We start from the raw sequence: 26,940 nt of genomic DNA on the forward strand, positions 1-26,940 counted from the left end.
GAAAGGCGTCTCAAATATGATAGAGGGGATGCCTGGTATAGGTACGCATCACCAGCTTGAATGTTTAGCAATAGGGTTTCGGTGTGGTCGCAAACGACCGATGCACATTCTCCACTAGGCGTAGAGTTGTCTAAGCTGGTGGAAGATACCAACGGGAGGGGGATGGATGATAACCAGACGAGACTAAGCAATCAGTCTTCGCGCTAGGGGGCTCGCGGATATGATTTCCCGGGGGTGCATGGTTGACTGCAATGCATGCCTAGTCCTCATTTGACACCTGCAAGACATCATACCTGCACAATAGCGATGTGGTTGGACAAGCCTTTGGGGGTAGATAGATATGAGCATCTAGCATTGATGCTGGACTGCAATAAGAGCCTGTCAAGTGGGCTGATTTTCGGTGACAATGGAAGCCGGCGCATGTCCGAGACAGGCACGGAATTGAAGTTCCGATGGGTATTTTGTGAAAGAAGATCTGATCATAAAACCAATCATGGCTGCGTCTCATCCATCACTTTTCTTGCAGGATGCGACCACGACGGAGATATCGTCCATTTTCCCTCCTTCGATAGCCAGGCCCTCTTCCACTGCCTTCTCCATGAAGGGACTCTCTGCAAAGGGATCCCGGGCAATCACCAGAGCCGCATTAAGCAGCTCCCGGGCGACATAGACATTGCGGTCATCAGAGAGAGGAGAGTGACGCGGAACATTCTCTGGTGTTGCGCGCCCTTCCTCCCATTTGGCGACGCTATCCATAACAACTTTCAGGACCTCATGCTCCCAGAGGTTATCCATGACGCCATCCGAGAGGGCCAGGACAATGTCGTCTTCCTGCACGACAATTTTGGATAAGACTGCATCTTTCCGGGGTGTGTCGATACTGTTTGTGCCAAGCTGCATGGGACAATCGAACCAATGCCACTGTTCGGCTGTACGGAAAAGGACTTTGTCCTCGCTGGGTCTAATTACGAGAATCTTGCAATCGCCCAGGTTTGTAACATACAGCAATGGCTTCTGTGTACCGTCTTGTCCCTTGATCGAGTGTAGTATGGCAGTGGCCGAAGTCGTCGTGCCAAGCCACTCGGTAGGAGATGTAGTTGCCCGTAGGGTCTCCTCGTATGCATACTGCAGGTATCCGACCGGGTCGAGGGTAGACGTACAGTTGTTGACATTCTTTTCGACCTCGAGGGCCCAGAAGTGCAACAGGAGTCTAGACCAGAGTCTGTATTGGAAAATAAAAAAGTCAGCGATCGTCGCATATGATACAACTTGAGATGAGAACCACTCACGCAGCATGACCACGAGGTTTCGTAGCCCAGGCGCCTACGCCATCATCAACGCCTATGAAGTTCTCCGCGACGATGATGGCATCGTCTCCGTTGTTCAGGCCGCGGACTAGCTCTCCCTTCACGGATAATCTCTTATCCTGGCTTAGTCCGTGTGTCGTCAAAGGATCCGAGAAGGATGAAGAAGGTGGAGAAAGGAAAGGTGGGGGGAAGGGTCGTGGAGGTCGTTTGGCGCATAAGGCGTAGCCAGTCTCGAATCGAAAGGGTTGTTTGGGCGATTTGGGGAAATCGTATGGCTGATCGGGAATGGGAGTGGTGATGCCGTAGGAGGGCCACACAGCGGCATGATATAGCCGTGCCGTACTCGACTGCCGGAGACGAGCACTCTGAACCGGGGCTTGGTTTATGCTTATGTTCGCGATCCACTTGCTAATGGACGTCCATGATGACGATAATGAGTGTGACACGGCCGCTGCCTTGGTCACCATCCCTAACTTGGCTGTCTATGCACCAAGATGGGCTCGGCGAATGGGTTCTGGGGCATTAAGACATGAAAGGTGAAAAATGAAGAGATAGAGCACCAGAGGACAATAGAAAACGATTGTTGACACGGACTTAGGCCCGAGGACGCAAAGAGAAGAAAAATGCGACTCACCGGTGAAGGCCGAGAATGTCTCGAAGATATCACTGGTCTGCGCCGCCGACTGTACCTTACACTACGGAGTATCTCTGAGAATATGAAAACCATGCAAATCTCAGCATTCGTGGTATTTATTACTATTTTATTACTTAGATATTTTTTTATTTTTCTTCAATTTGTTAGATTAGTCTAAGATCTGTCAGTTTTCTGTTTTCTAAAGAGTGCAATCGATAATACAAAAACCCCACGTCTCAAGGTTAGGGCTACGTTTACTTATCTACATCCCCGCCGATCCAATGATTGTCTCAGAATTGGTCTATATCCCCGAAGATGCGGGTTTCCCTGAATTACTGTTCTTGATTTTGCTCTATTTATGCACATGTTGCAAAAGAGAAATGGGAGCAAGTTCATGGTTTAAAAGCTATTAGCCAATTCAGTAGACCGCTACCCAGCCAAGTTAGCAAGAATATGCAAAACGCCCTCAAAACGGACTGAAAAAGCACACGTTAGCAAGGAGTTCAACAAGCGGGATCTAACCTCATGTCCACCATGCCTAAAAATGACTTAGTGAAAACAATGCTGGCTGGCCTAGCAGCAATTGCCAAGCTGACTGGAGCTGTGGAATACTTCCAAATGCCCCAAAATGGACTGAAAATGCACACGTTAGCAAAGAGCCCAAAGAGCAAGATCTGATTGATATGTCCACCCTGTCTCACGATCAACTGGTAAAAATCATACTAGCCGGTCTGACACCAATAACCGAGCTGAGTGAAGCTGTGGAATACTTCCAAATGCCCCCAAACAGACTATACATCATAGATTAGCAATGAGTCCCAAGAGCTAAATCTGATATTATATCCAACATGGCTAACAATGAACCGTTGACAACGATACTAGCCAGCCCGGGGTTCATACCGAGCTGGCTGGAGCTGGGGAATACTTCAAAATGCCTCAAGATACCGGCCAAGTGGATCTTGTTAATGTTGTGAGGGTTTGATACGATGAGACGTGTGGAAGTATTGCCACTGCGATCAGGGTAGATTCCAAGGTTATTCCATAAAGCCGGGTGATCCAAATTGTGTCACTTACTACGAGTTCTTGAAGGTGCAGTTGCGTGCTTTGATGTTGATGATATTGGATCGTCCGATGTGGGATAGGTGAGTCTGTACAGAAAATTAGGTAGCATCTGGGGCTGAATTAACAATCCATTTCGTGACTGGATATGTAGACCTCTCGTGGGGGCTTTATCAAATAAATGACATGGCTCATGATCAGTTTCCGATATCTGTCAAATGATGTTATTCGCCCTTTGGGTTCCTCAGATTATTTTCCTTTGATGATTTTTCATCATCGAACACTTCCCCTCTGGAATTGATTAACCTTTCCTCCTTTTGGTTGTCGGCTTTTTTTTTGCTTGTTTTCATTTGTTTTTCCTTTTTTTTCCCGTTTTTGTTTTGCATTTTGAATTCGTTTTGAATGATTTGCTTAACCTCAGATGAACGGAATACCTGCTTCCCCGAGAGTTCTTTTCATTTGGATTATGTTTTAGCTCATGAACCGAACTGGGGACCATGAATCGTAAATCGTTGTCGTAGCCGTAGCTGTATCGTAATCGTAGCCGCAGCCGTAGTCGTTATCATAAGTCGTGGTTGGAGTGGCAGGACTGCGACCTTAAAAGCTTGCATGGGTGTCTTCCCTGGAAGCCATGTCGCGCTCCGTGGAGATAAACAAAGCGAACAATTCGAAAGATTGATCCATTTCATTGGCAATATCAGCAGCCGTCACATCCCGTCTGAGCTCGGCCAAACCATGGAAGAACATGCGAGCAGTAGTACAAGCAGTAGCGGCGAAAGTAGGTCCATTTCGTCTGCATCCAAGACCACGCTTGGTCGTCATGATGCGTACATGTCGTTCCGCACAAGGGCAGCCGCGCTCTACCTCCTGAGTACACGCCAAGGCACACGCGCAGATAGACTTGCAGATGCACTTTCGTTGTCTGATAAGGTGGTAAAGAGCAGGGGTCGACTCCTTTCTGCGTTCTTCTCCGATGGTTGTACCCAGGATTTTGGCAGCGTCGGCCAAGCGGTAATCCCTCACAATATCCGTGTCCCAGACAGACATGCCCACATGCTCCGGGAAGATCCATGGAAGCTCCTCGAGTGGAATGTCGTCAGATGGAATAGTTACTGGGGTCATGGTGAGATATTTCTCCGACATTGTTGCCATAGTCTCAGGTGAGATGACGTCAAAGAATGGAATGATTCCTCTCCATTTCTCGTAGTAAGATCCGTGTCGGTAAGAGAAAGTTCTCATCGCAAATGGGCGGTATCCGAGAGGGTCAAAGAAGGGAAACTCTTGCTGCATTTTCGTTTTTGTAACTTGATTGATGTATCCTTGCTGGAAGTGGGCGATGACATCTTTCCGAAGGATTGCGCAGATTGCTGGAGAGTCCAGCACTTCTTTGAACGTGAGAATGATGCGGTAAAGATGATCGGCCTCTGGCATGAGGAACGGAAGCTCGATTCGCAATGCTCGAAGGTCGACTCGGTAGGAACCACAGAGCTCAATGCTGGCCAGCTCAATTGTAACGCGAGCATAGAGGGCATAATAGAGGTTCTCAACGGTGTCAATCATCACAGTCATCTCCTGGGTGCGTAAGTTTTGCTCGCTGCGTTTGATCCAGTAGAGCAGACCGGTCTCGGAGTTATCGACCTAACAGTAAATTGTCGGCGTTAGCAGGTATATTTCCGAGGAGCAAGATATGGAAGTATGGAGAATGAGTGAAGCAATAAGAAGACCTACCTCAGCACCGTAGTACAAGATGATTATCTCCATCATCTTTGACATGGTGTACAACTTGCTGAAGATGCGCACGATGACGCCGAAATGAATCGATTCCTCAACAGGGTCCATGTTCTCGGGGGCCACAACCTTTGCTGGAGATGTCGGCGAAGGCATAGATGGGACCATGACCCAGTCATCGCTGCTGACAGTGTAAAGACGAAGGCGGTTTTGGCCGCTAGCAGCAAGCTATAACAGGTCAGAGTCAGATATTTCAAAATTGACACGAAGACATGAAGTCAAACCACTTACCAATGCCTCAGAAAATCCTGATCTCTCAGCGAATGAGCCAAATTCCAAGGGCGTTTTCGGTCCAGACCCAGTCGCGGTTGAGTTTGACGAAACGATGGAAGGCATGGTGGAATTGCTGGAAACTTCCCGCCGTGAGTGCTGGTTGGCAGCAGCAGAGATCATGGACAGTGCTTCGTTCACAATTGACTGGCAGTAATTAAAGAAGCGTTCCTTCATCTGTTCGATCTCTTCATATGGAGGGTCTTCTCCATCTTTGACGCGGGCACATGCATTCTCCATCTTGGCCTTGGTGGCCTGGGCATAAGCATCAATACAGTCCTTACCCCGTTGGAAAAACAAATCCAAGTCCTGTCCCGATTTCAGAGCATTCAGGCGACCCTGGGAAATAGTCGAAGCCATTGCCAGAGGGTCAAGGTTGGAATCAGACGCCATAGGGACAGATGGGAGAGGAGTAGGAGGGAACATGAATTCAGAATAAGTGGAATTGTTTGATACAGGCTGGAAACGAGGATAGACAGGCTGGGTAGGGGGGATCTCTGGCTCACGTGCAGGTGCTTGTGTTTGCGCTTTTCGTAGTTTAGAGAGAGCAGCCCCCCATAGACCTTTTTTAGGTACCATACTGTAGATGTTCCAGTATTGAGACCTGGTATTTTGCAATGTCGCGTAAAGATGAGAGGATTATTGAAGAAGGAAGAGTCGAAACGACAAACAATAGAGATTTATATTTCTTAGAATAATAATTCATGTTAATTTAATCGTAGTTTTTAATAGTAGTATTGTTTGTCGTCGATCTATTGAAAGTATAGAACCCGCGTCACGGCAGGTGCGACTGGAGGAAAAAAAAGGGAAAGGCGCCAATCAATCCTTCCTGATTTAGACGATGAGTCTAATCATATGGCCGCCTGGATGCCTATGTGAAAAGCGAGGAAATTCCGCGCAAATGACTATAACCTGCAAGTTATAAAGGTGATGTTGACGACTAAGCGCTTTGCAAGCTGGGCATCTTTGTGATTGGCCGAAATGAAGGAAAAGGAAAAACGGTTGAGGTCCGGACCCGTGAATAAAGTTTACTGCCTAAGACTACTAAGGTAATGAGACCAAGGCTTGTATAGGCGTGTTGAAGCGGCTGGGAATTTCCTTCGCATGATTGGCCGTCAACCTTGGATAGCGCAAACAGAGCGAAACAAACTTTAGTATCATTGCCAGTGTCAGTGTCAGTGCCAGTGTCAGTGCTATTTGCCATTTGCCAGTGCTATTTGCCAGTACCAGTACCAGACGATAACAGAGTGCCAGTGCCAGTGCTATTTGCCAGTACCAGTGCTAGACAATAACAGAGTGCCAGTGGCAGTGTCAGTGCTATTTGCTATTTACCAGTGCTATTGCCAGTGCTATTGCCAGTGCTATTACCAGTGCTATTTGCTATTGCCAGTGCTATTACCAGTGCTATTACCAGTGCTATTTGCCAGTGCTATTTGCCAGTGCTATTTGCCAGTGCTATTTGCCAGTGCTATTTGCCAGTGCTATTTACCAGTACCAGTGCCATTTACTATTGCCAGTGCCATTTGCCATTGCCAGTGCCATTTGCCATTGCCAGTGCCATTTGCCATTGCCAGTGCCATTTGCCATTGCCAGTGCTATTTGCCATTGCCAGTGCTATTTGCCATTGCCAGTGCCATTTGCCAGTGCCAGTGCCAGTGCCAGACGATAACGGGGTGACTGTGCCAGAGCCAGAGCCAGCGTATCTAGAGCCAGCGTATCTACCAGCGTACATATACAGAGCTAGTGCGCCTCGAGCTTGACGACTGTACTTCAGCTCGACTACTTTACTCCGAGCTCAACTGATTTGCCTTAAACCTTGACAAATGGGTTGTCTCATGGCTCTACAGGTAATACTGCAAATGATGTATCATAGATTAAGATTGAGGTCTTGATAGTGAGATGTGAAGAGGCATGTTTCGGTTGCTTGAGTAGTTGTTGAAGCTTTGTTTTAGTGTCGAAATTGTAAAATTTTTAGGGGATTGTTACAGAGACAGCCCCCCTGGCTAATAAAACAGCCCCTGCCTGATTTTTCAGGTCTTGGTGCCTGATTCATGCCTGAATGTGCCTGAATTCTGGCAAGGCCTCTGCCATATCTGACCGCCTTTCTCACCGCCTTTACCGCTTTTGCTGGTCAATTATAGTAACACAAATGGTACCTCTACTTACTATGTAAATCCCTACTAAAAACAAGTACCCCCTGTAAAGAGAAGAGCTTCATGAAGATTAATTTTACACCTTACAACCTACGTCTCTCTCAATTTCTGCTTCTCTCCTTCATGTATCACCCAATCTTCGCCTTTGCCACTACAGGTACCGCTGCCGCAAGCCTTGCTTCATCAAGGTGAACCTCCGTCGCCGAGTCTCATACCATTGCCGAGTTTAACCCCGTTGCCGTCACTATTGCAGCTGTTCCACCTGTTCCACCTATTCCAGTTACTCCTTGCCGAGTAATGGTAGTAATGTATGAATGGAACCATCAACCATGCAGAGATAAGCTCATTTTTCTGATAAAAAATATGCATTTTTTACCAAATCATTGTCCGGCAGAAAATAATACTGCCAGAATTCAGGCATATTCAGGCATGAATCAGGCACCAAGACCTGAAAAATCAGGCAGGGCTGTTTTATTAGCCAGGGGGGCTGTCTCTGTAACAATCCCCAATTTTGAACTACAAATGTGCTGCTATGTAGGAGTGAACAATGAAAAGATGTATGAACAATAGACTGGAATTGGCTCATACAAACAAATAAATTCAAAACTCTACCTAGCCCTGCACTCGGAACGTGCGACCACTAGCAGTCTTGCGCTCACGTTCCTCATTCTCTGGTCGAGCTCGGTTGAGCACTGTTGTGAGTTAGCAGGAAACATACTTTCTTTGATTGGATGGTACATACCTTGGAGGAAGTCCGCTGTCCTCTTCCTCATTCGAGTGTGGATGTAGGCCTGCAAGATGTGGTTGGTTATCAAGTCTTTATGATGTATCATGTAAACAAGACAGAGAGATACTACATACCTTTGAGGCTTTGATGTGGTAGTGGAAATAATCACGGAATGTCTGGATGTGGGAAATGTTTTCATAACGACGTTGCGGGGTCAGGTGTCGGGGAAACAGAACTGCAAGCCGAGTCAGTACCAAAATGGAGATGGAGAGCGCAATTTGAATTCATACCGAAGGTGACATAGCTAACTTCGCCTCCAGTGGCATTCAAACCAGGCACATTTGCTAGCTCAAGGGGAGGGTCGTTACGGAACAGGACTTGGGGCGCGTTCTGAAGCGTCAAGACACGTCGCCGGGCGTCGACGAATTCCTATAGGCCGTTAGCAAGAGTTCCTTATGAATCCATAAACCGATTATCATGAAGTACGAACCTGAAGGAAAACCTTGCCGAATATCCGATCTGTCTCTTCGCGGAACACGGTGCTGAAGATCACTGTGACTCGGTCCCAGTTGGCTTTGATATAGATGGCCTCCTCTTCACGGTAGTGAATTGCCATAACGTCACCGCCCTCTTGGATACCCTGTGGTGCTGACTCTGAGGTGTATCTAGAAGCCTCTTCGGCGAGCTTGTTGAATTCGTCGAATGCTTTCTCAAAGGGCGCAGCCATTGCGTTCCGTTTCAGGAGGGCAAGCTTCATAATGAGGTCATTCCGGGCCTCCTCCTCTGCAGGCAGGTTCTCAAGATCAATTTGTACTGAAAAGTCATAGCCCGGCTCCGGAGACACGATGTAGGGACCGTATTCTCTCTCCAGCACCTCCTGGGCTCCGTACTGAACCAGTTCCTTGTAGCATTTCACATTGATCGAGATGAGGATCTTCGTCTTGGACTCGGGAGTAGAGAGGTGGAATGTCACACCGTCAAAATCGGAGACCACTTGGTCAATGGATGCGGGGGGTGCTCTGAGTTCAGCTTGTTAGCCGGATGCCTGATTCGGGGTGATGTGTATACAATGCGCAGGATCGTAGTGCCGGGGGAGAGGAACAAAACGTACCCAGAAAAGCGCTCCGTTAGGAGCGACTGGATCAAAGCATTCTGGTAATCTAAGAGAAGCATGACGGGCAGGACAATGGCTGGTATGCAGGTGCAAGTGGGTGGCTGTTGTGAGGTTGCCCGTGATCGTCATGGGCGGTGGGGGGAAGCCGGAGAGGTCGCTGTCGCCGCCCGTATTAATTTTATCCTATCGATAGCAATCGGAGATTCCAAAAATTTTCCCATCCACCCTCAACGATGGTGAAATCATACTTGTACGTGCGATTTTTTTGTGATTTGGAATTATCTGATCTGAGCGCTAATCTTTGAATAGTAAATTTGAGCATTCGAATACGTTCGGGCTCGTCGCCTCGGCGTCTTCGAATGCGGTTTGGGCTAAAGATGACCAGATCGGTGTTGCACGCCAGACAGGCGCCGGACGAGCCATTGTTGGCGCAAGTGAGGAAGTTCTGTGCTGGGATGTGAAGAAGGGAGAACTCCTTGGAAGATGGCGCGATTCTTCCTGCAGAGCGCAGGTTAGTGTGGTTATTCAGAGCATGACAGATGAAGATATCTTCGCAGTTGGGTGAGTGTCCTCCGGTGTACCCTAGTCAAATCATTCTTCTCTAACTATTGCATCCTTTCTCAGCTACGAGGATGGAAGTATCCGTCTTTGGGATTCGCGTACAGCCACCGTCATTATTTCTTTCAACGGCCACAAATCCGCTGTCACCAAGCTGGCCTTCGACAACGCAGGCGTGCGCCTCGCCAGTGGTTCGAAGGATACCGATATCATTCTTTGGGATTTGATCACTGAGACCGGTCTTTTCAGACTTCGCGGACACACCGATCAGATCACATCGCTACATTTCCTATTCCCCTCGCCAGAATTGCTCACTGCTTCCGGATTGAGTGAGCACCCAGGATTCCTATTGACCACTGGAAAGGACGCATTGATCAAGGTCTGGGATCTGGCCTCTCAGCACTGCATTGAAACACATGTGGCACAATCTAATGGCGAGTGCTGGAGCTTGGGTCTTTCCCCTGATCAAGGCGGATGTATCACAGCAGGCAATGATGGTGAACTTAGGGTCTGGTCGATTGATGAGGCGGCTATGATGGAGATTTCCAAGGAGAAGGTGGGCGCGGATGGTCGCCGAATTCTCACAGAACGAGGAACTTTCTACCGACATGGCAAGGACCGCACACTCGGCATCCGATTTCACCCCCGTTCAGACTACGTTGGATTCCACGGTTCTGACAAGTCCGTCGAGGTTTGGCGCATTCGCTCCCAGTCGGAGGTACAAAAGAGTATGGCCCGGAAGAAGAAGAGAAGAAAGGAGAAGGAGGCTCGCACTGAAGAAAACGGACCGGAAGAGGATAACGATAAGCCTGAGGATGTTTCCGCCGCTCCTGTCTCTGAAGTCTTTGTCCAACATGTTATCGTGCGAACTGGTGGAAAGGTTCGTTCCTTTGACTGGATGACCAACAAGTCAAATGGCTTGAACCTCCTTGCCGCAACAACAAACAACCAGCTTGAGGCCTACAACATCGTGCCAGCGAACAAGAAGATGGCCGACAGTGAGGACCCGGACTACACTCGGAGCTTGGCGGTGGACATTCCTGGTCACCGAACGGATATCCGATCAATTGCCTTGAGCTCCGACGACCGAATGCTCGCCTCTGCTTCGAATGGCACTCTCAAGATTTGGAACGTTCGCACGGAAAGTTGTCTACGAACACTCGAGTGTGGATATTCCCTGTGTTCCGCATTCCTTCCTGGTGACAAGATTGTGGTTGTTGGTAATAAAAACGGAGAACTCGAAGTGTTTGATATCGCATCCTCAACATTGCTTGACACCATCAAAGCTCACGACGGACCGGTGTGGTCACTTCACGTGCATCCAGATGGTAAGTCTATGGTTAGTGGAAGTGCAGACAAGACAGCCAAGTTTTGGAACTTCCAGGTTGTCCAGGAGGAGATCCCGGGAACCAAACGTACCACTCCCCGCCTCAAGCTGGTGCACACAAGAACTTTGAAGGTCAACGACGATATCCTCAACCTTCGTTTCTCTCCGGATGCACGACTTCTGGCAGTTTCTCTCTTAGACAACACCGTGAAGGTCTTCTTTGTCGACTCGCTGAAGCTATTCCTCAACCTTTACGGACACAAACTTCCTGTTTTGAGCATGGATATTTCCCACGACAGCAAACTAATTGTCACTTGCTCGGCTGATAAGACCGTTCGACTCTGGGGCTTGGACTTTGGTGACTGTCACAAGGCCTTCTTGGCCCACGAGGACAGTATTATGGCAGTGGCATTCGTTCCTCACAACAAGGATGGCAACGGTCACAACTTCTTCAGTGCAAGCAAGGACCGTATCATAAAATACTGGGACGGTGACAAGTTCGAGCAAATCCAACGTCTCGTTGGTCACCACGGTGAGATTTGGGCACTTGCTATGAGCCACACTGGTGATTTCATTGTCAGTGCTAGTCACGATAAGAGCATTCGTATCTGGCAGCAAACAGACGAGCCGTTGTTCCTGGAGGAAGAACGTGAGAAGGAGATGGAAGAGGCTTACGACAGCACACTCACCGCGTCCCTTGAGCAGGAGGAGGACGGTGAAGACGGCGAGAAGGCCGAGGCCGTCGATGCTGGCAAGCAGACGACCGGCACTCTCATGGCTGGAGAAAAGATCATCGAAGCTTTGGAACTAGGCCTCGAGGATCTCGAAGTCGTACGTGACTGGCGCAAGGTCAAGGCCGCCAACCCTAACGCCGCTCCGCCCGACCGTAACCCAGTCTACCTGGCCCTCAACAACGTCTCTGCCGAGCAGCACGTTCTTAACACCGTCCAGAAGATCCCTGCCGCTGCCCTCCAGGACGCTCTCTTGGTTCTGCCATTCTCCAAACTCCCCGCTCTCTTCACCTTCCTCAATATCTGGGCCGATCGCGAATGGAACGTGCCCCTCACGTGCCGCGTTTTGTTCTTCATCCTGAAGACCCACCACCGCCAGATTGTTGCCAGCAAGATGATGCGTCCTATGCTTGACAGCATTCGGGTATCGCTGCGCCGGGTCCTTGCCCGTCAGAAGGATGAGATGGGCTTCAACCTTTCCGCGCTGCAGTTCATCGGCAACCAGATCCGCGAGCAGAGTACTACGGACTATGTTGATGAGGCTACTTGGGAGGAACAGCAAACCTCCAAGGGCACGGGTAAGAAGCGCCAGTTTGTCAGCGTTGCCTGAGTTTAGGATTAGGATTGTGTACGAGCATGTCTATTGGCGTTATGATCATTTTCGACCTTGTTACCTTGGAGGTCTTCTCTGTCTGTGTTCCATATAAAAGTTTTATATCCTTGGGAGTTGAAAGAGAATATAAGGGATGTATGATAATTCAATTTCGAAGTAAATAGAAATATTTCCCTGGGATAATTGTCTACTGTTTCTTCATGAATCCGATTGGATCAAAGTAATGGAATAATTCATTTCATTCATTGGTCTAGCTATTATATTTTTTAACGTGCAATACTCCAAGTAGTGGATGATACCGAAAAGAAATCTGGAATCTGCATTGCAAAGAGACATCGTTAGCGATTTGCTCCAAGCAACGGCACGCTGAACTTTCCAAGACCACAATCAAGAAAAGAAACAACAAGCATCCCAAGACTCTACTCAGGAGAACCAATGTAAGCATCGACGACAGGGATTTCAGCCCCTGTCATACCTCTTCCGGCTCTTCCTATAAAAATTCCGGTTCTAATGCGAATCTCATCATGATAGAGTTTGTTTGATGCGATGCTTGTTGTTTCTTCGCCTCAATTGTGGTCCAGTCAGGGGAATTTAGTACCACATACCTATTGATTGGTTCTTCCAGCATGGACCGAAGGTCAATCTCATTTATTGGTCTTGGTCCACGCTGGACTTTGGTGTTGGTTGGAGCTGGAGAACAGGAAAGAACTTGGGATGGAGTTTTGTGAGAAAATTTGGCTCGGTGGAGCTCTCTTAGTCATGCTGATCACGTGCTGATTTTATATGGGGCTCCTCTTAGGTAGCCCTCCGGAGGGCTTCATTCAGGGCTGTATGTTGAGATTATGTAATATAATGGTAATTCCAAGGTTTCTCAGGTGAGAGGCTACGCGACAATATATATATGTAGTAGAGTATACGTATCATTTAGTAAATTGGTCAAGGTTAGAAGACTATGGCTGGTTCATAACTCACGGGATCTAGAGATGGCGTAGGGACACAAAGAAGCATAATAATATTCATGCTCTATCGCTGCTGCGAAATATTAAGAAGTGCAAGATCCTTGGCCCACTAACTCAACACACGTTTGGTTACAAGTTCCAATGATAATCGTAAAATTCTACTTTTTACCACCTCGAACGGCAAGCTTCTTGGGTTTCTCCTCTTCCCCCAGTGGACATTTGTTGAGCATCCAGGCGCGGAAGTTCTCACACATCTTGGCAGTCCACAGCGGGTGGTCGGGATCGGGATTCTGCTGGGTAAAGGGGGGCATTTGGAGCGGCATGCGGCCACTAACAGTGGCCTCGTATATATTAGCGTGGTGGTAAACAACATCCTCGTATTGACCGAGGTTGTAGCCATACTCGCTGCGCATGCACGCGATGTCCTGTTCCGTGAAGTAGTGCTTGATGGTGTTGTGCCAGGTGACGTCTGTTAGAGGCGGGACCGCCTTGGGGTTGCGCCAGTTGTAGGTGCGAAAGATCTTGAACTCATTGCTGGTGAGGAAGGGGTAGTCCTGGTTATCCGGGGCGATGATGGAGGCCAGCGAAATCTTTCCCGTTTTGGCATCTGCGAGCTGCGTCCAGGCGCGGTCGAAGGGGTAACCCATGCCACGCGGGTCCGGATAAGTCTGGTCCTTGACATTAGCCCCGCAGAAGCTGATCGACGGGGTCCCAACGTCCTCCATGTCTAGCGTGTCGTCGGTAGCCATGCAGAAGGCCACGAACGACATCCCCTCCTTGCGTCCCGCCGGCAGCATCAGGTTCCGTGGCCATCCGCAGCGACACCACGACGACGCGTGCGCGGGGTCCGGCTCGCTATAGTTGCGCATCTTCCGCGCCACCGAAGACTCGCTGTCTAGCCGCACCTTAGTTGTGACCGAGCTGTCGGTCAGCGTCACGGTGACCTTGTCCATCTCGATCCAGTGGTGGTAGTGGTTAACCAGTTCCTTGGCTGCGATGAAAAACCGCAGCGTCACATTTTGAGGACACTCTTTGGAAGGAGATTCGGTGCTGGTAATATCCACACTCCATTCATATGGCTCGTGGTCGAGTTTCGCCTTAGTCTCGAGCATGTCCGTGGCCGGGGGCCCGAGGACACTGACAACCCCCCTTTGCTGTAAAGAGGGTGGTTTGTGTCCTGCGGCCGCAGCACCAGATTGGACAAGGTGACATCAGCGCGATGCTGGGTGATGTCCTGTGGGTAACGGGCACCCGCCAACCGGCCGAAATCCTGCATATGCTTGGTCCAGGGGTAGAAACAGGGGTCGCGGGCGGCGCCGAAGTTGGAGATCATAAGGCCGTAGTTGCCGTCATCGGCGACGCGGTACGACATCTCGGCAAACTTACCTAGCCCGTAGTTGTAGAGAATACCGTATAGATCCTGGTCAATGTCGAAACCATTTTCCGTCTTGTCAAAGAACTTGTACTGCGCATCGAGCAAGCCCCCGATGTAGTTCAGAATATTTTCGCCGGTCAGCAGCAAGGGCCTGTACTGGTTCCGCTTCTCGGTTACTTTCTTGGTGTTGATATACCCGTTTTGAATCGCCTTATAGATGTTGTCTCGCCACTCCTCCATATCGCCGACACCCATGGTCACGCCAGGGACGTCGGCCATGTCGGGGTTACGGATGCGGTACCACGAGGAGAAAGGCTCATAGCCGGAATAGTATTCTTGCAGTGCGGGCACCGGCTGATATCCCCACTGCAGCACCTCGTCGTACAGGTTCCAAGGACGAACGAGCGGCTGGTCCCAGCAGAGACCTTCAGCCTCGTAGCGGGCCAGCATCTGTGAGTGGGTGTACAGGAACAACTCCCCTTGTCGATTGATGGTGCGGGTATTGACCGCGTTGTCGCCACCGGCGCCGCGGTAGACAATATGCCAGTGGTAGTGGGAGTCGTTCATGTCATAATCGTCGCGCCAGTACGACAGCAATCCGGGGCCCTGCAGAATGTCGGCGGTGACAATTTCTCCGGACACTGTGGTCGGCACTGGGTCCGCTACTTTGGTCTCAGCCTTGTGCTTTTTGAAGGCTGCATGCTCCTTCAGAGGTGGTGCGTGGATGTGGCGCTCCTGCGCGTCCGGCGAATGGGTGAGGTAAATACTCATCGCCTCCCGTAGAAGGTCTGGATTCAAGCCGGCTTTGAGGTGTTCCTTGATCCCGAAGAGCGCATCCTCAACTTTGGGTCCGGCCTCCCGCAGCTCCGCGATGACATTATCTAGTGCATTCTGGTGATGCACCGCTAACTGAATATACGGTTCCGGGTGGTCGGTGCTCTCTCGTGAGTACAATTCGCTGAGGTTCTTGTTAACCTCGATCTTGGATCTGACGGCTTCACCTGAGCTACGAGCACTCACGGGGCACCGCTTGCCGCCCATGGAGTCCTGAGGGCATCCACCTCGGTTGGACATTGTGCTTTGATAGTCGAGGAATTCCAGCAGAAAGCCTGGAGATAAAAGCAATAATCTGGATTTGTTCGATGAATCCCACTAGAACTTTGAAGATCACTAGAGGACTTTATATATTGATTCGGACGGCAACCCCCCTGCCCCCTAATATGATTACATCAAGACACTCGTTATCCAGAATTCCACAAGAAAAGGTGTATCTCTGCATTATTGGTGGAGTGTGATGTTGATGGCTGTACTATCCTAGTCATCAATTGGCTGGGCAGGGCCATAGTTGGACCTCAATATTGACGTGCACGAGTCGGTCATCATCTAGTTCTTCTCTTCTGGCTTACCTTGAGACCATAATGCGCTAACATTAGATGGATACTGTTTTTCACTTGTTTCCGACGAAGGGGATGAGGTTTCATGTAGTCTTTCTTACAGACTACCCATGCCCTCTAACTGGGCTTTTACCCTAATATGTCTCACGTTTAGTAGGGATAGGTCCGAACCTTGGATTGCTGGAGGTTGATTACATATGACTAAGCCACTTTCGGACCGACGGTTTCTTCCGCTCCTGTAGCTTACTTTGTAGTACGGCCCGGACCACCGGTACCGGTATGCACTGTTACATGCCACAGCCCGGGAAGATCTGTCTCAGTGCCACCATGGATAGAATAGCCCGCCGAGTCCCTTTTTCTTGGGAAAGACAATTGTTGGAGCATTGGATTTGAAGAACTCCAAAATCCCCCGCCTTAACCCAAACCCAAACCCAGACCCACTTCAAATCTTGCCAGAATGTAAAATATCTCGAATCAGCATCTCAGGAGCCGCCGACAAGAGTTGTACCGTCTCCAGGATATGAGTGGCTAAAGTGAAAGCGTCCTCTGTGCTTAGCACGACGCAGGAAGCCTGGACTTGGATGCAGGCATTCAGTTCGTTGTTTGTGGTAGTGGGAGTGGTAGATCTAACGAAGACTTGATTTCCGGGGTGAATGCGGACATCCGTTGAATTCCATGTCACAAGAAGGTCGTCGGCTAAGGGAAAAGACGGGGTCGCGGTGTCAGCTGGGAGATGCGTGATAAATGGTGTCTCTTTTAGGAGTTGATCTGCACCCGAAGCGGTGGAAGAGGGAATAAGCCAGTCGGTGCAGTTCTCGACCACATCCGTTAATCCCAGGTGTCCCATATCCGAAACACTGGCTTGGTTTTCACGCAACCGGCGACAGAATTCCAGAGCTGAGCAGCTTGTTACGGCTTCAGGAAGCTGGACGCGGAGTAAAGTGCGGTTGATGCATGGACCAAGGAGGAGGTCAGCTTGTTGGGGCCCGGCGGCGGTGGCGAGGACATCGCGCGAGCTCATTACACAGACGAAGTTAATGTCGTTGGTCTGAGTGAGATTGGCTAGAGAGAGGGTGATGGCGGCGTTGACCAGTGTAGGGAAGGTGATGTCTGATGATGGCGGAATGAATGCACCGATGGCTTCTTGGACGGTGATTATGGGTGAGTGGCTCTTTGTCGCCTCTCGGCCGGTGGAAGGAGGGACAGCAGTCAGCCCGGATGAGCCAGCTAAGTATTCCTTCCAGAAGCCAAGGGAGCCCTCGGTGCGAGAGATACTAGATGCATAGAGGTAGTGGGAGAAGGGGACGGTGCTAGCCAGCGGCGAGGATGATGGAGCCCTGTACACGGAGGCAATGTCGGATAGAATGGAGAAGAGCGAAGCTCCGTCGTACTGCGCGTGGCAGAGTTGCAAAGTGAATAGATGCTCGTTTGTCCCCAGACGAGATATGAGGGTGAACCGGGTCGTTAACGGCGCCGGAGCTAACGCACCCCCCTCGCTGTCGATGCTGCAGCCTGAATCCGGGACGCAGTCAGTTGTTTCGTGGGCGAACGGCGCATCAATTGATTCACAAATGACCTGGACCAGACGCCCCTGGAGGGTGGTGAACACAGTGCGTAAGACCGTATGGTGCCGCACCACCGTCTGACAGGCGGACCGGAACCGAACGACGTCGAGATCTCCATGGATTACAAATGAGTGTGACACCAAGCTCCACTCCCTCAAAAACCAAGCCTGACACTCGGTGACCGGGAAGATATCCACGACGGCAGCGCCAGAGGGCAGCTGCATCTCAGCCAAGGATGACGAATCAAGTTCCTGCACTGAAGTGAGGCTGCTGTCATCCAGCAGAGAGAACGGTGTGGGACTGTTGGTCACGGCGACGCTGGATGGAGGACCCCCGGAGCCTTGCACTCGCTGGCCCAGGCGAGCGATTGTAGGATACTGGAAGAGCTCACTCACGCGGATGGTCGATCCCAGCCGCTTGTTGATTCTGGAAACCAGTTTTATGGCCATCAAGGAGTGACCACCGAGGTGGAAGAAACTATCGTCAATCCCCACCTCTACCCCAAGCACACTCGTGAACTCCTCCCACAGAGCGCGCTCAGCCTCATTTGCAAACCTCAAGGCCGCTCGTCGGGCCGTCGATTCTGATTTTGTGGCGCTGACAGGCGGGGAAACGATGTCGTTCCATTGCGCGAGGGTCTTTCTATCCACCTTGCCGACATTATTCACTGGCATCTGGTCTAGCACACGGACCAGTTGGGGTACCATGTAATACGGAAGCTTGGCACGAAGCCTCTCCAGAAGCTGGCTTTCGATCAGTTGATTCCGCTGCGGTTTCAATGGGTTATTACTGAAGACGTCAATAGGCCCGGGCTGGTGACGTTCAGTTGGGAATCGGAATAGCACACGGCCTCTCCCTTGAGTAGTAGCAGCACGGTGGAAGATGGCGTCCAGCCCGCCGTGCTGCGAGGCTTGTCTTGCCCAACTGATCTCCACCTCCCACCCGGTCTTTTGTGCAAGGTCCAGCAAATCGACCGCCGCCAGTGCTGGATAAGCCCGGGCTTGCTTACAGACATCCAGACTCCACCCCGCACTACTGGTTCCCGGCATCGAGGATTGAAGAGCTTTGATCAAGAATCGCTCTTCAATTGTCTTTCTGTAAGGGATGTTGCTAACGGCAAGGACAGAAGCATTTTCTGGCGTCTTCAGGAGCTGCGCCAGGGATCGGGCGTCCAATCCCTGCATCTCGAAGTCAATCCATGAGCTCCGGTCGACCTCTTGGATATCCAACAGTGGCTGACCAAAGCGTTTGATATGCAGGATTGCCGTGTATCGATAGCAGCTGAGTTCATTGGTGATTTCCATCTGCTTAGGAAGGATCTCAACGTGCTCAATCATGTCCGGCAATTCCGTGGCCAACGCAGTGAAGAAAGCTGGATCAACCAAAAGCTCTCGCTCAGAGCGGGAAACATCCGCCATCCGCCGCCGGAATTCCGGCGCGGTCAAGGTGTGGCCGTACCGATGTCGCACATTGCTGGCTTGGAACTCCTGGTGCAGGGCATACGAGCGGATATCACCGAAGAAGATGCACTTGAGATCTTGCGTGTAGATAAGGTCCAAGATCACTCTAAGTAGATAGAATACCGAAGGGAAGTACTGCACCACGGAGTTTATGATGGCGAGATCCAATGGCCCTGCACCCTTCACAGTGGCCAGATCGGCTGCGGTACCGACCTGTACAGTGATCTTCTTCGCCGCCCCATCAACCCAACCTGCTGCCTCCTGAACAAAACGAACCGCTTGACTGGACAGGTCTAGGCCAAAGTACTGCTCTAGGCTGCCGATCAGATTAAACAGAATCATTCCGGTGCCTGTTCCGATCTCCAGCACCCGACTAGGCTCTAACCGGCGGATAGCGGCAATAGTATCATTCAGCCACTCGTTCATCTCTGCTTCCCCTATCGGCTCGCCGGTGTGCATGGAGACCCAGCCCAAGAAGTCTCGACCGAGGGTTTCCGGTTGGATGGTATGAACGCTGCCGTAGTGATCATCCGCATCCGCCCTATCCCTCCAAGTGTTGACATGTTCTTTCTGAACCCGAGCCTCCAAGCGGGCAAAATCCTGTGCCGAGTCCTGCACCGTAACGAAGCTGACCAGTACAGGCTCCGTCTGCGCGTCTCGTTTCTGCACCACTGTCACAGCTGTCGTGATCAACTCATTGCCTAGTAAAACATTGTCGATCTCCGCAGGCTCGATGCGGTGACCCCGGATTTTGACCTGCTGGTCTATGCGGCCGAAGAACTCCATCTGTGCGTCACTGGGCCGGTATCGAACCAGGTCCCCGGTACGGTAGGCCCGAACGAGGCGGCCGCAGATATCAATGGTCACGAACCGATTAAGGTCGTGCTCGGGGTTGACATAACCGCGGGCGAGACCCAACCCGGTGACCACCAGCTCACCTAGAACACCGATGGGGACCAGTCGCAAGCTGCGGTCCATCACGTAGGCGCCCGACTCGATGATTGCACGCCCGATAGGGATGCCATTGACGCCAGCCTCGTGGTCGTGGATGGCGTACCGAGTGCTGATGACCGAGTTCTCGGTGGGCCCGTAGCAATTAAGAATCCGTAGGTTGCCACTACTGCGCCGTGCCTTGGCGACGTCGGCCGGTTCCAGTTTGTCGCCTCCGACGTAGAGTATATCCAGCCCACTCAAGATAGTCGGCGCGGAGGCGAGACACTGACTCAGCATGGCCGGAGTCATCACGGCGCGCCGTACCCCATTCTTGACAAATTTCTCTTCTAGCACGGTATAGTCCCAGACGGCCTGTCGTTCAATGCACACCAGGGTGCCGCCGTTCAACAAGGCGGGATAGATATCGAACCCAGAGGCATCAAAAACTGGGTTCAGCAGGTATGACGACACCTTGGAGGCTGCGACGTGGGCAACGATCTCGGGGTCTTTGGCCAGCCGAACGATGCCATACTGTTCCATCATCACTCCCTTAGGCTTTCCGGTTGTACCGGAGGTGAACAGTATACATGCTAGACTAGTCGGACGAGTGATAGGCGTGGTGCTCAAGAATGCCCGCACATCCTGCGCTGTCGCCTCACCCAATGAGTCCGTGATATAAGAAAATTTGACGACTGGCGCAGAGACAGCAGGGGACTTCTGATCCGATCCCAATAGCACAAGCTCACACGATGGGAGGCAGGAAAGAATCGTTTCTATGCGTTCCATGGGAGCATCGACATCCAAGGGGACATACGTGAGCCCCGCCTTCATGATACCGAAATTAGCGACAATACCCTCACAGGATCGAGGAGCGTAGACCCCAACCGGGGTTTCCAAAGGCAATGAGTACAATTTTATCAACCAGGCGGCCAGAAAAGAGGATCTCTGATCGAGCTCGGAGTAGGTGAGCTGGTTCTTGATATCTCGGACCGCAATTTCATCTGGATGAGCAGCCACTTGCTCAAGGAACATGTGGATAATACTCAAGACAGGAGCAGGAGCCTTGGGGTCTGGATAGATCAATCCTTTCTCATTCAACGTATCGTAACCGTTGGTCAAGGGAAGGGAGCCAACGTCGGTATCTGGCTGACGGAGGCCTTCACGGAGAACATCGTAGAAAACCGAGAGCATTTCTTGGACCGTTTCCGAATTGAACAGGTCCACAGAATAGTGGATATCTCCTCGGAGGAAGTCATCTGCAGGATAAAGATGAAATTCGAGATCGAGTCTTGAGACTTGTGGAAGACGGAGTTGTTCCACCTGGAGACCGTCCAGTTGTAATTGACCGAAGTTGGTCTGCGGATGGAGAATAAACGTAACCTGAACCAAGGGATGGCGAGAGACATCGCGGTCTTTCATCAGCCGGGAAACGATGTGGTCAAACGGTACATCTTGGTTCTCAAAAGCAGCGGTGGTGACTGATTGGACCTGATCCACGAGTTGGTGGAATGACTGGTCTTCAGTTTCAACCTTAGTCCGGATGCATTGAACGTTTCCAAAATACCCGATCAGGCCCTCTAACTCGGTGTGCGTGCGAGCAGCAGCAGGAATGCCGATGGTTGCGTCACCGGCTCCCGTGAGGCGGAAATGCATCGCCCGGAAGGCAGCCAACAGGACGGAGAAGGGGGTGACTTGGTGAGAGCGACAGAAGTGGTGCAGATCCCGGTAGAGAGAGCCGTCAATCTTTACTGGCAGCCAACCAGCTTCACCGGAGAGCATTGCGGGTCGGTGCTTATCACATAGAAACTCCAGCGGCTGGCTGCCGTCTAGCTGGTGTTCCCAGTAAGCGAGCTGCTCTTCATGCACGCTATTCTTCTCTTGTCGCTGCCAGACAGCGAAGTCACGATACTGGATTGAAAGAGGTGCGTCGACATCGAGAGGAGACTGTCCTCGGACGACAGCATTATAATATTTTGCAAGCGATTTCACAAAGATGTCGAACGACCAGCCGTCAGCGATGATATGGTGCAGGACAATTGAGAGCACGTGGTCTGTGGAGGACAGTCGCAAGAGGTTAACACGCCAGCACTCTTTTGTCAGGTCCATAGGCGTGTTTTGCTGCTGGTGAATGCTGCTCATGAGCTCGTCATTTGACGCAAAAGTCATGTCCACCACTTTCAACGATGGAGGCTGGAATGGGGAGACGACTTGCAATCCAACCCCATTGTGACTCGTAAAGGTAGTCCGCAAGGCTTCCTGGCGCTCGACCACCGTGGAAAGGGCGGCATTTAGGGCTTCGAGCTGCAATGCGCCTCGGACACGCGTGGCGTGTGGGAGGAGCAGCCACGTCGACTCTGCATGCATCTCCTGCAGGAACCACATCCGCGCCTGCGAAAACGATTGCTCGATAGGGCCGCAGTGAGCAAGCCTGGGGATAGTGACATAGCTATTCGTTTCAGTGTCACTCTTTAACTCTGCGTCGGCTGCCAGACTTTTCTGCCACACTTCATCGCTATCAGGTTTGGTCCGGGGTTGGAGCAGCGAAGAGATATTAGACAGGGTTTGTGCGCCAAGAAGTGACCCGACAGTCACCTTGTAACCACGCTTCGCCAATCTATTAACCAACATCATAGCTGTGACGGAATCACCACCAAGACTGACGAAGTTGTGGCCCACGCCAAATGAGAGTGGTTCTAAAAGGAGCACCTCGGCGACTAGCTGCAGTACCAGTCGTTGAACATCAGACTGGGGGAAAATTATCGACGCGGAGGCAGACTGCTGCCTATCCAGCTCTTTGCGTGTCGAAGTGAGGATAATCTCTTTCAGAGCCTTTCTGTCCACCTTTCTTGAGATGGTCACGGGGACTGAGTCCAACGGAACATAAACGCCAGGCCGCATATAATCTGGAAGTGTCAACGCTAGGAAAGTCTTAATCCTTTCAATCATGTTCAAGAAGGTCTGTCCTGATAGGTCTTTACGGTTTCCCCAATGCAAAAAGGCAACGAGGATATGAATTCCACTTGAATCCTTTGGGGCTGCGGCCTCAACAATGGCTTGATCCAGCTGGGGACATGCTTGGCGGATCTGATATTCTACCTCAGCGAGTTCAACCCGCATACCCCTAATCTTGACTTGACTATCCTTTCGCGAGATATACCGGAGCTCTCCGTTGGGTGTGTATTGCACTAAGTCGCCGGATCGGTATAACCGGCTCTCGGTGGCCGATGCTGGCAGCCAGGGAGGATCTTTCAGGAAGACTGTGGTTGTTTTCTCAGGTTGTCCTAAATACCCGTCTGCGAGGGCCGGACCCTGAACCAATAACTCAGCCACTGCGCCGACTGGGGCCAATTTATTGCTGTTGTTAGGATCGACAAGCCAGAGACGCGCAGTTGGAGATCGGCCAATGACACGTCTATCAGACTCTGAGGTAACTCGTTGTGACACACAACAGATTCCACCCCATTCTGTGAATCCAAACGCCTGGATAAGCTCAACCTTGTCTGCTAAAGCGTGAACACGGTCGAGCGTCAAGGCCTCACCGGCAACAACTAGTGTCTGAAGGCTGTCAACTGACTCCGTAATTGATAGCGTTGTCGAGGGGGTCAGGATGGCCCAAGTCATCTGCATAGATCGAATAATGCTGTTTAACGCATTTAATCTTTCGTCATCTGATGGTACACATATCGTAGCTCCAGCCGACAGTGTACAATATATCTCAATCAGAGACATTCCGTAGGTGTATGAAGCGAATTGCAGCACCCGACTCTCTGGTACAATTTTCAGTGCTGGAGTCTGATGTACAACATCACTCAGGGCCTCGTAACTGACTACACACCCCTTGGGGCGGCCCGTACTTCCAGATGTGAAGAGAACATAAGCAGTGCGATCAAAGGTGACGGGACTCAGAGTATCTAGGCAGGCCGTTGGCAGACCAGTTGTGGTCTCTTCTGATATCGGAATCACGGTGGCCACGAGGTTCGATAACTTATCGGTGTGGCTGCTAGAGGAAACGGCAAGTCTGGCATTACTTTGCTGGACAATATCCTCTAATCTGGCTACTGGCTGAGCCGGATCCAATGGCACAAAGGCGCCCCCAGCCTTCAGAATGGCAATTTCCGCAACCGCCGCCCACTTAGAATGGTCCATCATGATCGGGACTAGGCATTCAGGTCCGACTCCCTGAATCTGAAGATATCCGGCCCACCGTGTCGTAATTCGGTCTAGTTGTGCGTACGATATTGTTCCATCCGTAGCGCAAATGGCCGTGTGATCGGGGCGGGATTTTGCATGTCCACGAATTACCTCCAGCAAAGACGCTGGTTGTTGCTCCTTTCTGTTCCATTGGGAGACGACGCTCTGGTTGAGGGGACTGAAGATTTCAATTTCGTTAATGGGGCTGTTGGGATGCGTCATGACCTGATTGATGACATGTGTGATGTTGGAAGATAGGTTCTCAACGTAAAAGGGTAGGAGCCTTATAGATCGATAGATCAAGGAGATTTTCTCGGGCAATTTCGTGGCGTCGCTGAAAGAAACAGCCAGTCTGATTTTATACTCCAGCTACTGCCAAATTAGTTTTCTGCCACCAGTGACCTTTTGAAACGGGCTTGTTGCTGTGAAAGAGAAGCCTCGATCTCTCACCTTGCTAGGCCATGACAGTTCCAACGGATTGGTGGAATCTGGAAGCAACACTACGCCGGTAGTGTATTGTGTCTCATCCTGGTCATCAAGCGAGAGCTCGCTCTCCACATCTTGAAAATCATTCAGTAATCGCATAACCGGCCACTCAGGGGATATAGTTGAGCGCAGGACTTTCACTGAATCGTGATCGAGCTCTGCGCCTCTCGTACGAAAATCTTCAATCCCAATACAGACACAATCAGACTCTTCATATGCACGCAGAACGAGAGACCATACGGCCAGGAAAAAAGAGTGACTCGACATATCACATCTCTGGCAAAACTCCGATATCTCCAAAGCCGCACACGTCGTGATTTCGTGAACGGTGATTTGACCACTTTTCGTGCTGATACCCCCCAGATCTGGAAACACACCATGATTATTGGCCGAAGTTTTCATTATGAAGTTAAGGGCAGTCTTGAACGAAGTCAGAAAAATGCACACCGGAAATCTGCTATTATTCAGGGAATTGTTTTCAAGAATGGCTGTTAGAAAATCTGTTTCCCTACCTCAGATCGTCGATATCAAAATATATAGGAGGCGATCATGGCTGGAAAAAGCATGGCCCTTTTTCTGACATGAGCGGGTCGAACTGGACAGGCAGAGGCAGATCATTCCGCATATTCAGGCTGAGCTGAAAGTGAAACCAACGTCACTGATCCGGCGATGAAAAGGCGACTCCCCTCGTCAACTCTCATTCCCTCTACTAGGCGTGGTACACGTTGCAGCAAGGGGAGCCTGAGTTCCCAACAAAACATGCAGCTGTAACCAACAAACAAGAGGAAATACGTACTGGAGATAAGACACCAACTTACATGTCCTGTTGTCAGAAGCCGTCTTCATACTAACAATGCAGAGCCTATGACATTACCGCTGCCATCATTACAGTCCAGAAAAGCCCAGATTGCAACTCCACGGATCGACATTATCATGGAAGACTGCAAATGGACTCAAAGCTTGAATGAGAAGGCAAGGAAAATAAAACTATCCCGTATAATCCTCCTGGGGAGCATGTGAACCTTGCAGTAAACATTCTTGAGTGGTGGTTGAGTTGAAGTTGCAACACAGAATCGCACGAGTGTCCGTGCCGCCTGTTTCTATCTTAGACAGCTTTTTTTCAGCTTTATTATCTACAGTGACAAGAATATATTTACTAGGCCTCTGCCTCAGAACAATGAAAATGTCAAATTCCATAGATATTTTAGCAGACGAAGTATAGGAACCAGCCGGTGTGTACGGCGGACGGTAAGCCCATACATAGGTTAAATACATATTCTCTCGTCCAATAGAAAAGCATCATCACCCCACCATTAGAAGGAGTTTCTGGCAGCATTTGTCCTTGCATAGAGACAGTAGATGTCATGTTACATGACATAAAGCAATTTGTATGGCATTCCTCATCCAACTTGCCTTGAACATGGCATCTTCTGTCTTTGTATGAGGACGTATACTTTCTATCCAACTTCAGTTGCTTTTTTTATTCTGCTTTACCTATATACCAAAAATTGCATATTAATGTTACTGAGACTGGTGAGCCCCTGACCCACCCCACAGGCCGACCCGCCCTACGGGTGCCCCAGGCCGTGGAGCGGGGTGAGGTTCCACCTTTCAAGGTTCCAACCCCCCTAAGTATGTTGTATGTAGTAAGAATCCTCCAGGGCTATCAATGCGGCTCTGCCAAGTCTGAGCTAAGTTTCAATTACACTCTGTAATACACTTAGGTACTACCTAGGTATTACTTGATTCTCTATGGATGTATGTACAAATTATATATTTTCTAAAGTTCAATTATGGTAGCCCTTATATATTAGTAAACATTAATTCATAAGAGAATCCTCCCGTTTATAAGGTGAATATGATTAATAACAAGGCTTTCTGATCCAGTAGTATATTTTCCTCGGTTGTTTAAACAACATGTTATTACTAGCGCAAACTGATCGGCGGGATTGACATCGACATAATTGTTGCCAAGTCGGGCAGAGTCTGAGGCCTGTGTTTTAGAGATTCGACCCTCCGAGGGTCGCCCGCAGGTGATACTTGGACTTGAAAGGGTCGCTCGGGGGGTCCATGGCTCCGGGTCCGTGAGGTTACACCCTGATGCTTTGAGATGTCGATGGAGGGTCCTGACTAGACTGTGACATCGCCCGTCCATTGCTAGAAGGGCCCAAGCGGGTCTATGTCTGCATGACCTGCTAAAATAGCAAAATCAGGCGTCCAAGAGACACGGGCAGTATGGTATGGTAGGGTATACGGTAGCGTATGCAGTGAGCCATAGAGTGGGCTTATCTATTGG

General features: G+C 50.3%; 9 protein-coding genes across 9 annotated transcripts; 2 read left to right on the top strand and 7 right to left on the bottom strand.

Annotated features, from left to right (window-relative positions):
- Positions 1-504: 504 nt before the first annotated feature.
- Positions 505-1,774, bottom strand: N7479_000404 (PP2C family serine/threonine-protein phosphatase; the record flags this gene model as incomplete). Its single annotated transcript, XM_057248102.1, has 2 exons — positions 505-1,222; positions 1,290-1,774. 2 exons carry the CDS (start codon positions 1,772-1,774, stop codon positions 505-507), a joined length of 1,203 nt encoding a protein of 400 aa, XP_057112534.1.
- Positions 1,775-2,475: 701 nt separating this feature from the next.
- N7479_000405 (uncharacterized protein) lies at positions 2,476-2,923 on the top strand (the record flags this gene model as incomplete). The annotated part of the gene is made up of 2 exons (XM_057248103.1): positions 2,476-2,588; positions 2,824-2,923. 2 exons carry the CDS (start codon positions 2,476-2,478, stop codon positions 2,921-2,923), a joined length of 213 nt encoding a protein of 70 aa, XP_057112535.1.
- Positions 2,924-3,597: 674 nt separating this feature from the next.
- On the bottom strand, positions 3,598-5,637 carry N7479_000406 (uncharacterized protein; the record flags this gene model as incomplete). Its single annotated transcript, XM_057248104.1, has 3 exons — positions 3,598-4,638; positions 4,729-4,956; positions 5,020-5,637. The coding sequence occupies 3 exons, from the start codon at positions 5,635-5,637 to the stop codon at positions 3,598-3,600; spliced, it is 1,887 nt and encodes a 628-aa protein (XP_057112536.1).
- Positions 5,638-6,565: 928 nt separating this feature from the next.
- On the bottom strand, positions 6,566-6,790 carry N7479_000407 (uncharacterized protein; the record flags this gene model as incomplete). Its single annotated transcript, XM_057248105.1, has 1 exon — positions 6,566-6,790. The coding sequence occupies one exon, from the start codon at positions 6,788-6,790 to the stop codon at positions 6,566-6,568; it is 225 nt and encodes a 74-aa protein (XP_057112537.1).
- A 1,033-nt stretch (positions 6,791-7,823) lies between these two features.
- On the bottom strand, positions 7,824-9,111 carry N7479_000408 (actin-related protein 2/3 complex subunit 2; the record flags this gene model as incomplete). Its single annotated transcript, XM_057248106.1, has 6 exons — positions 7,824-7,903; positions 7,954-8,002; positions 8,073-8,173; positions 8,229-8,367; positions 8,429-8,957; positions 9,050-9,111. 6 exons carry the CDS (start codon positions 9,109-9,111, stop codon positions 7,824-7,826), a joined length of 960 nt encoding a protein of 319 aa, XP_057112538.1.
- Positions 9,112-9,285: 174 nt separating this feature from the next.
- N7479_000409 (snoRNA-binding rRNA-processing protein DIP2) lies at positions 9,286-12,278 on the top strand (the record flags this gene model as incomplete). The annotated part of the gene is made up of 3 exons (XM_057248107.1): positions 9,286-9,302; positions 9,362-9,613; positions 9,677-12,278. 3 exons carry the CDS (start codon positions 9,286-9,288, stop codon positions 12,276-12,278), a joined length of 2,871 nt encoding a protein of 956 aa, XP_057112539.1.
- A 1,120-nt stretch (positions 12,279-13,398) lies between these two features.
- Positions 13,399-15,689, bottom strand: N7479_000410 (uncharacterized protein; the record flags this gene model as incomplete). Its single annotated transcript, XM_057248108.1, has 2 exons — positions 13,399-14,394; positions 14,433-15,689. The coding sequence occupies 2 exons, from the start codon at positions 15,687-15,689 to the stop codon at positions 13,399-13,401; spliced, it is 2,253 nt and encodes a 750-aa protein (XP_057112540.1).
- A 762-nt stretch (positions 15,690-16,451) lies between these two features.
- N7479_000411 (uncharacterized protein) lies at positions 16,452-24,380 on the bottom strand (the record flags this gene model as incomplete). The annotated part of the gene is made up of 1 exon (XM_057248109.1): positions 16,452-24,380. One exon carries the CDS (start codon positions 24,378-24,380, stop codon positions 16,452-16,454), a length of 7,929 nt encoding a protein of 2,642 aa, XP_057112541.1.
- Positions 24,381-25,258: 878 nt separating this feature from the next.
- N7479_000412 (uncharacterized protein) lies at positions 25,259-25,573 on the bottom strand (the record flags this gene model as incomplete). Its single annotated transcript, XM_057248110.1, has 2 exons — positions 25,259-25,409; positions 25,497-25,573. 2 exons carry the CDS (start codon positions 25,571-25,573, stop codon positions 25,259-25,261), a joined length of 228 nt encoding a protein of 75 aa, XP_057112542.1.
- Between the last annotated feature and the right edge of the window lie 1,367 nt (positions 25,574-26,940).

This window comes from Penicillium vulpinum (genome assembly GCF_028829585.1).
Source record: "Penicillium vulpinum strain IBT 29486 chromosome Unknown utg000001l_segment0_segment0, whole genome shotgun sequence".
NCBI classification, from domain to species: domain Eukaryota; kingdom Fungi; phylum Ascomycota; class Eurotiomycetes; order Eurotiales; family Aspergillaceae; genus Penicillium; species Penicillium vulpinum.